This window comes from Lynx canadensis, chromosome D4 (genome assembly GCF_007474595.2).
Source record: "Lynx canadensis isolate LIC74 chromosome D4, mLynCan4.pri.v2, whole genome shotgun sequence".
Classification (NCBI taxonomy): domain Eukaryota; kingdom Metazoa; phylum Chordata; class Mammalia; order Carnivora; family Felidae; genus Lynx; species Lynx canadensis.
The window spans coordinates 66,868,771-66,878,466 of NC_044315.2; the positions used below are offsets into that span (position 1 = coordinate 66,868,771).

The window sequence follows — 9,696 nt, forward strand, 5'->3', positions numbered from 1 at the left end:
GAGGCAGGAGGGTGTTTGGTGTGTTCCTGAAACAACAAAGGTCCTAGGGATTACAGTTGACTAAACCACAGGGAGAGAAGGGACAGACAGGTCAGGTAAAGGGTATCCTAGGGGCCATTATGAAGACTTCAGGTTAGTTCTGAGTGAAATGGAGAGCCACCTAAGGGTTTTCATAGGATCATTCTGAGTGATGTTGGATAGTAGATGGAAAGAGAAAGCGTAGAAACAGAAGACCGGTTAGAAGGCCACTGAAATAGCGGAGCTCTGTGCTGGGCACCGTGGAACCTGAGATGCATAAATCCAGGCGTCTGCCCAGTGCAGTGACTGCTGTACTTCGCAGTGCGTCCTCATCTCCTGGAATACTTAGTTAAAACGCGGGTTTCGGACCCCCACCCCCAGAAAACCCGATCTAGCGGGTCTGGATCGTGGGCCTGGGAAGCGGGAGCGCGGGGACCCGGGAGGGACGGGCGGGAAACCCGGCAGGAAGGGGCCCCGTGGGGCCTGGAGACAAAGGCCCGGGTCCTATAAAGGCAGCAGCGGAGGCGCGGCGTCCAGGCGAGGGCGCACACGGCCAGCGACCGCGACAACGACGGCGCGGTCTCCCGGCTCTTGGCGAGCAGGTGCGTCGATCCTTGCGGTACGTGGGTGCCGCCGGGGCCGGACTCACGGGTCAGCGGGTCTCCCGCGCAGCGTCGGGTCTGAGCCGTGGTCGCCCTGGAGGACAGGGATGTGGAGGCGACTTGGCCGCGGCTACCAAGTCGACTCAGTGAGACCTGGGGGCTTTCCGAGCGGTAGGGGTGGTGGCAGGGCTCCGGGGGAGCAAAGCGGTCCCCTAGTGCGTGTTGGCCCGGCCGCTTCACCTTGATACGGATGCTGGAGACACCCCGGAGCACCTCCTGGGGCCGTTTGGGTAGCTTCTGCGTACCGGTGAGCTTACTCCCCCGAACCTGGCAGGTGTGAAACTTGAGCACCAGATGCTTTCCGGGACGCCTTGTTCACAAGGCCGGGCTCCGCAGGCCAGGGGGAGCGAAAGTTAAGAAGAGAAAAAGGGGGAAAGCCGGGAAGTGAAGTGGGCGAGGGCAGCAGGTCGGGCGGGGTGGGCAGGGGACGCAGGTGCATGGGGCAGTGAGGCGCGGGTGGAACTCTCCCAGAGCGCGGGGTGCCCACCCAAAGACTGTGATTCATGGTAAATGTATGTATTTAGGACATCAACATGCGGGGTTATCTAATGAGAAAAGTAACTTGCATAATAGTGTGTGTTCTGATTTTTAAACGACATATGCATGGTATATAAAGGATATATATCATTTATACACACACCAAACTGGCTACTGCTGGGAGAAAAAAATTCAATAGATAGATAGAGAGCCTTGTATTTGTTTACCGTATGCACTTGTGTACCGCTTCGTTTTCGTTTTTGTTTTTGTTTTTGTTTTTGTTTTTCTTGGATGAGCATGTGTTACTTCTATAATAATTTCAAAAGGCAAAACCATATCCAGTGTTGGAGGTTAGGTACCTTACCCTAACCCAACTCTATAAACTACCTTTCATCTCTCTCTTTCTGGAGACTATTTTCACTTGTTTTCAAGAAAAAGATGAAAGAAGAAACCAAATGACAGGAAGAGAAATTTAAAGTCTTATGAACAAAGAGCCATATGAGTCTGAATGTCTGGGACAGGCCACCGCAGGAATGTTAGCTGTGACCCTTTGCTGCACCCTTTCCTGTGGCAGGGGTGCTCTGTGTCCAGACACCATTGGCACACAAAAAAAGCAGCAACCCCTATTGGGGGCATAGGTCACTTTCTGTGGGGGCATAATTATCATTCTTTTCTCTGGTAACCTGTGACCTTCAGTGGTGGCATCATAATAGAAGTTTGTGCCCACCTATGTTCCTGTTATATTTACCATCACACTTCTCCTGCCCGGGCATTTTTAACCCCAGGTTCATGACACCCACTCACCCAGAGATATATGAATAGAAATCAGGGTTCTATATATCTGGACGGGGAAAAAAATTACATCTTTATTTCCAGTCACCTTTAATCTAAATTTTGTATTTCCTTTACTTATGGGTGATAAAAATTAGTACTGGTGACAACGTCACCAACAAAAATCATACATCCCTTCATCTCACAGATGTTGCAGATCTTTTGAAAAAATCGTTTACGTATCACCATGTAGAAATTATGGTAGTAAATCATTTAATGTGTTTAAAAAAAGAAAGTGCATTATTACTGCGTTGCATTTTTAAATTATTTTAATAAGTATTAATTATAATTGGTCATTTTTATGTGTCCATGTATTTCAATTCGTGCATTTAAAATAATTATTTTGAGAAGGGAACCAAAAGCTTTTTATCTTATGTATTTAAAATTATTGTTCTGGGGTAGAGTCCTTCCCTAGACTTCCCCAGACTCTGCCAAAAGAGTCCATGGCACAAAAAAGGTTATGGACCCTGACCCATCAGGAGTCAGTGGTGACAAGATGCATAAATACAGAGGCATGGGACACAGGCTGTGCCACTGATTCCCTGTGTGACCTTGGGACAACATGCTTTACCTCTGTTTTGACATCTATCAGATGTCTTCTGCTTCTGTGGCATCTGGTGTATTTTTCAAGCTCTTAAATTATTCTGAAATCAAGCTTAGCAGTAATCAGTCCTTACAACTGGGAAAACACTAAATGCAATTTTCCTTTGATTTAATAAGTACTTTAGTAATTTTCCAGTGACCGCTGCTTTGAATTTTTCCAGCTTGTTAAATCGCTGATTTCAATTTCCCCCTGTGGAGAAGAGTAACACCCTTGAGGATAAATCAACAAGGAATTATTAAGCGCCTTCCAGGAGGGCAGGCTACATTTCTGAAGCCTATCTTTTCCTCTCCTTATTTCCTCTGTCTGCTTCTAGCACAATAGGATTGAGCCCTCTTAGAAGAGAACACCAGTTAGTTTATCCTGCCTAATCTTTTTCTTCCCAGCTTGAAAAAGATGGCCCCTGCCCCCCCACCCCCGCCCCCGCTCCCCCAAGGGACTAGAGTTGACTTAGTGAGTGAGCTAAACCCTCTTTTGACAAGAGAAGCTTGAAAGTAACTTTGCTCCCACAGTCCTGGCTGCAGAGCAGCCGGCCTCGGTGTGAGCAAAACTGGATAGTTTTCTATCTTAAAATCCCGTGATTTAAGCTCAGACTGTCATATTTCAGTTTTAGTTGGTTACAGTTCTGACAACACTCCTATTTTCATTGTAGGTGAAAGACTAGGTTATTTAGAAATGAGGTAAGTTAGATAATAAAAAGCAATAGGCAGGTCATTGTGGCATTTCAGAGCAGAAAGAGGCCTTCGGTATCACCTTGTGCACCCCCTTGGTCGGTCGGGAATCCCCCTGGAATGCCTGGGGTAGGTGCTGTTTCTCTGCCCCTACAGCCCCTGTGCTTCTCTCTCCATTCACAAGGCATTGGTTTCCTCGGTATCCAGCAGCCAGCAAAGCGTCCGGCACATGGGGTCAGTAAGTGTTGATACCTAAGCTCGGAGCGCATATGATTGTAATTGGATCATGGGTCCTACTAAGAGTGTCTCCACAGAGAAAGGAAGTAGACCTGAGTGGCTGCTGGAGGGAGCCTGAAGCCAGCCAGTCAGCTTGGGCCGCCATGCTTCCCCTTACCACTGGTTCTCAGCACAGCAATCTGTCTCCAACCTAGGCAGCAACAGGAAAGGCAACAAAAACAGGGTTGGGGAAATGTCCTGGGAGCATGCAGGTAATTGAAAAATGCTATTCTTTGGAGTAATGACACTTCCCATCTGCATAGGGAAGAGAATCCTTGTATTTATTAGGCACCTATGTAGCAGGCACATACTGTCTCATTTATGTATTCGTATGCATCACATAATATATTATTTAATCCTCACAAGAACCCTGATGATGGCTTTATTTCCATTTTCCAGAGAAGAAATCAGTTAAAGAAGTTAACTGATTTTCACAGACTCATATATCTAAGAAATGGAGAGCTGAGATTTAAAGCCAGGTCTTTCTACATTAAAGCCCATAAGCTTTCTTAGTTTTTTCCTATTATGAAGCAAATAATATATGAATCTTTTCTTATTATAAAAATGTAAAATGTTACCCAACTGTATCAAATAATACACACCCATCTCCTTTTTCTATCTTTTTTTTCTAAAGTTTATTTATTTATTTTGAGATGGGGGAGGGGGTAGCGGGGGAGGGAGGGAAGTGCAGAGGGAGAGGGAGAGAGACTCCCAAGCAGGCTCCACGCTCAGTGCAGAGCCAGACTCGGGGCTCTACGCAGGGGCCTCTACGAGGGGATTGAACTCAACAACTGTAAGATCATGACCTGAGCTGAAATTAAGAGTTGGACACTTAACCAACTGAGCTACTCATGTGCCCCACTCATCTCCTTTTTCTGTCTTCCCCCAACCCCCTGCCCTCCCCCAAGGAACCATGTCAACAGTTTGGCCTGAATCCTTCTAAGTATTATGTTCTACACCCCCACACACACCTGTATGTCCATATACTCTTACAGAGCACAACAAACAAATACGTAAATCAGGCTCAGACCTTTTCTATTACACTGTAGCTTCTTTATTAGGAAAAAAAAATCGCTAAATTACAATGAACATTTACCTTCCCCTGTTTTATTTGTCGAGATAATAACTGTAATCACTTAACATTTATTGAGCACTTCCTGTGTGCCATTCTGCTAAAGTGGTTTACATGGATCATTTTATTTGTCCTCACAGGTAGTACCTGGAGTCACCCTTTACTTATGAGGCATTTGATGGACAGAGAGTTGAAGTAGATTGCTCAGGGTCACACAGCTAGGAGGAGCAGAACCTAAAGCCAAACCGGGGTTCTGGCTCCAAAGCCTATGTTTCTAACCACCATGCAGATGCTTCCATTGGCGACTGACCCCTATAGAGTCAGGGCTCGATGGTAACAGCGTGGCTTGTTCTAATGAACTGAGACCATCATTTGGTTCCTACAGAAGAGCAGACGTGCCAGCACACGTGTAGTGAAATGACACCTGGGACATGTTGGCCTCCCTCAACCAATCCCAGCAGTGTCTATAGTACTGTCACTACAACAAACACTGCTTGCGTATGTATGTAGCGTGAGTGCCTGGCACAAAACAAATGCTCTGTTTGCTCTTGTTTCCCTTAGTTTATAGTTCACAGAATGCTTTCACATGCAACATTCCCCTCAATCCTTACAGCAAGCTATGAGGAGAGGATGGTATAATTACACCCATTGTAGATAGCTAAGGAACTGAGGCTCAGGTTGGTGAAGTGACTTAGGCAGTGCCTCACAGCTGGTTGGTGTTTGGTGCTGTGATGAGAACACACGCTCTCTGAAGGGAAGGGTGGCTCTTCCCCTGTGCTAAACTCCTGCTCTACCTTCCCCCAGGATTGCAGGGATCTGGGGAGCGTTCTACTTCTTTATCATACAGAGTTTAGATAGGGATGAGGGTGTTCCTACTTGGAGAGTAGAGCAGTGGTGTTCAAAGTCCGCCACATGCCAAGATCACGGAGAGGTTTGTTCGTTGATGCGCCATCCGTGTTCCCATTCACACATGTTAATCCAAGCTGTCTGCAAAAAGGGGACCATGCCTCTAAGAGTTAAAAATGGCAAAGTAAGATTTGGCAGTAGATGGTGATAATCAACTGTCCTGGAGTTGGAAAGGTCACCTGAGTGCCGGCTCGTGGAGGCCCGAACATCTTCTACGGCATCCATGGTAAATCGTCACCCTCACTTTCTCTTTGTCCTTTCTTCTTGTCATGCTGAATATCCCCACTGTGTTTTTCATAAAAGAGGGTCTGAAGACTCTTCACCACTCTGTTCATACTCCCTAAATGTGGTCCAGTCTGGATATTTTAGCTTTTGCACAGTGAGGTCCAACCCTCCAGGTGAGGTCTGCCAGCTAAGAGGAGAGCTGTGCTTTCACCTCCATTCCCACAATTATCTTATTAGTGGAATCTAGAATCACGGCTTTTACTTTTTGAGAATCCATATTCGACTCCCTGTTGGCTAAATATAGATTTTATTCGCACAAGTACTTAAACCTATACTGTGCCTGGTTCTGGACAATTAGGAAGAGTTGGTTATAAAAGCAGTAGTGAGGGTTCTGGGGTAAAACGACCTTGTAACAGGGGGCTTTGAAACAGCTAGGGAGAAAAAGGCTGAAAGGCATTGTTCTTACCCTGTCCTTTCTTCTGCCACATTTTCTTCCCTTACCCAAAGGAAGACTCAGAAAAACCTAAAAATGAGGAAGTGAATTTCCTAAAACCCGGGTCAAGAAGAACTGACATCCCAAATTCTTGGCAGGACATGTGATGCCCAATAGCCCTCTTATCAGGTATTGGCCCTTAGGGCCCTTTCTCTTTCCTGTCTCAGGAACTCGAACATGACCAGGAAGATCTTCACAAATAGCAGGGAGCGGTGGAGACAGCAGAATGTCAACAGCGCCTTTGCCAAGCTGAGGAAGCTCATTCCCACTCACCCTCCGGACAAAAAGCTGAGCAAAAATGAAACGCTTCGCCTGGCAATGAGGTATATCAACTTCTTGGTCAAGGTCTTGGGGGAGCAAACCCTGCAGCAAACGGGAGTGACCGCTCAGGGAAACATTCTGGGACTCTTTCCCCAAGGATCCCACCTGCCGGACAGGACTCTGCTCGGTGACTACCAGGTTCCTTCACTTGACCCAAGCCACCACATTGCATAGTGGGGCTCTGGCTGTCATCACCCAGCGGGGCACTTGCTCAGAAGCCACTGGCTGAGTGACCGCCTTTTGCATGTTCCAGAGTCAACTTGATGAATAAATTTGGGAGGCATGAATTTAAGCCTCATAGGAGGTAGCTTGGGGCCAGCTGCAGGGAGCCAAAAAGAGGCCATGAGGAATGTGGCTTTGGAGTCTGTCACCCCCAGGGCGGGGGCGGGGGGGGGGGGTGGGACACTTCAGGCGAAGCAGCCTGCCTCTATTTCATTTATCCAGGATCTGCATAATGTTTGGAAAAGAAAAGCATCGGTTAAAAACAGGTTGGAAAATCACTGTTTTACTCAATATGTTTTCAATTACAAGGAAGAAGTTTCTCCATAACAGATCTCAGGCCGATGAATAAAAAATGCTTCCCTCAGAACATATTTTAAAGTTAGTTTTGAGAAATGAAGTCTGTTTGATGGAGGGTGAACAAAATAAGGTTGATGAATGTGAAGACCGCCCTCACAGAAACGAACTTGGAGAATTGTGGGAAACTCTGGAGAAGAGATCCTCCTGACATGTGAGGCTTACAGGAACACAGCAGATACATGTGGAAGAGCTCTGCATCCTTTATCTCTATGGAAATGTGAGGTGTTGCTCGCATTGAGCCATTTATATATGTGTTATCTCTAAAGCCAAATGGTGGATTGTATCTGTGAGTGGAAAGGACTGGATAATTTGTGATTTAGAGTTCATAGTTTTCTTATGAAAAATAGTTAGCTAAAATAGGTTACCTGCCCCCTTAGTTTCGCATGTCAGGCGTTAAAACTTTTAATGTAGCCTGAGTCCCTGCTGATTTAAGACCTGTGAAATTCAAACATAATTATGAAAATCCAAACATTGCCATTTAACAACTCATTTAACAGAGAGCTTAGTTTAAACAAAAGATCTAGGGTAGACAATAGGAATGTAATACCAGATTTTAGTGAATTAATGAATTTGTAATTTGTCTTCCTTGCTGTGGAGCGTTAGCTCAATCTTATGCTGGGAGGGGTGGGACCCCCTAGTCAATGAAACGGCATGGATCTGACAGAACTACTCATAAGCATGTGCCACCCTGATGATTGGATTCAAAGACGGATTCAAAAATGAATCCCATAGCTGAGCCCAGAATACAAATAATGTCATTTGATTGTCTCTGGGACATTTTATTCCCCTAAAGTTCTTGACGGTACGTTGGTTTTAAAACATTCTGAACCACAGGTAGGAAATTGCTGGATTTGCGATTACAGATTTCCAGTGTACACACAATAGGGGGATTTAAATTTCCTCTTACTCTAGAAAGAAGATATTTGATTTATGGGAGGTTGAAAAGGTTTAGTTTGGTGATCAGAAGAAAGCTAGATGAGGCTCCCCCCAAATCTCATTCCCCACAAATAGCAAGGTCATAATATCATTAACCTCTACCCAGCACTCACGCTCATAGTCCAGTGCATTTATCAGAAGCAATATGTTTTCCTTCTAGGTTCTTTCTTTCAACTGCATTCCATAAACTTCCCCATGGTTCCAGAATAGTACAGGGAAACACATATGCACAGAGACTAGGCTATTTCCCCTGAATGTGCATTTCTCTCTCATGAGGTTATGTGGGCTTAAATGTGTCAAATTACCAACTGATAGTATATCTCAAAGCTGCGATGACAGTTGTCAACTGAACAACATTACTTATTCTCTCATCTGGCATTAAATCAAAATAACAATTTTGACAATATTTTTTTATTAGCTTCATTGTGACATGTTGCCGAAGAAAGTACAGAAGACTTCTTTGCCTGAATGCAGGATTTTATTGCTCTTCTCAGAATGAGTGCACTTTTCTGCTGTTGGGGCCATGTCTGTGTGTACAGAAGGCCTTCTCACTGAAATGTAAGAGAGTGCTCCTGAAAAGCCATGAGGAGATTGAGTTATCATTAAACTATATGAGGGGGGTAATGATTTAAAGAAACTCTGCAGGAAATTCCATTGAAAAATGAATAAACACTTAAAATATTACTTGGTGTAATTCACCTCTTAAATTATGTTGCAAGCTTAGATTTTGGTCTATCAGGTTATGCTGGATTAAAGTGACTGTCAAAAGGAATTGTAGGTACACATGGATCAAAATGTTTGGCAAGGTATCCATGAGGCCAGATGCTAATTGAAAAACTACTCTGTGGTCTTCCTTGCTGTCTTAGGCTCAAGGCTTGGTGATTGCAGTAGTAAGAATTTATGGTTAAAACACACTACAGTTCACTGATGGTACATCTCTTTATGGATCATTTGAACGCAACAGAAAAAGTTTAGACAGATTATATCATCTATGCTACTCTGTTACTTGGAAAAAATATTTGGTCTGTTATGGATACCACTGGAAACTTTTGGAAACCAGGCATAAACGGGGCCATTGATTTATAGAGATTGTTAGATTGGCTAGTTTTACTCCTCATTTTACAGGGGACAAAACAGGTCCAGAGACTTGTGAAGTGACTTTCCAGAGATCCCATGGACAATTAGTGGAAAGCTGGGACACATGCCTGATTTCCTGGCCCTGTGTACGACCTTTCTACAGCCCTGTTCAGCCACACGTTTTTTAGGATTGAAAATGGATAAGCACCTTATTGTTATGCTCATCTCTTTTCAACAGTGTTCAGTAATCTTCTTCATATGCCTTTTTATTCAAATTAAATTATTATGCTTTATAGAATGTGATTAGATGTATTAACCAAAGATTTTTTTGTTGATGTGTTTTATGAGTTTTTAACCATTGAATTTGCTATTTAACTATTAATTTATTGCGAATAAATTATTTAAGAAAAACTGTTCTTTAAAAAAAAGAATTTAATAAATTTACTAAGCACATTGACCTGTTCTCTCCATCCTCACAGCCACTGTTCTGGCTTTGACACCCCCCGCACCATTGTTTTCAGTCTAGAAAAAATCTAGCATACCCTGCTTAG

At 44.3% G+C, this 9,696-nt stretch overlaps 1 protein-coding gene across 2 annotated transcripts; it reads left to right on the forward strand.

Annotated features, from left to right (window-relative positions):
- Positions 1-675: 675 nt before the first annotated feature.
- Positions 676-6,941, forward strand: TAL2 (TAL bHLH transcription factor 2). Of its 2 annotated transcripts, none has more exons than XM_030293528.2 (2): positions 676-927; positions 6,376-6,941. In XM_030293528.2, exon 2 carries the CDS (start codon positions 6,410-6,412, stop codon positions 6,725-6,727), a length of 318 nt encoding a protein of 105 aa, XP_030149388.1. In that variant the 5' UTR covers positions 676-927; positions 6,376-6,409; the 3' UTR covers positions 6,728-6,941. The 2 variants fall into 2 exon arrangements, with proteins under 2 accessions (XP_030149388.1, XP_030149386.1); XM_030293526.1 differs by lacking the exon at positions 676-927 and adding an exon at positions 5,108-5,740.
- Positions 6,942-9,696: the final 2,755 nt, after the last annotated feature.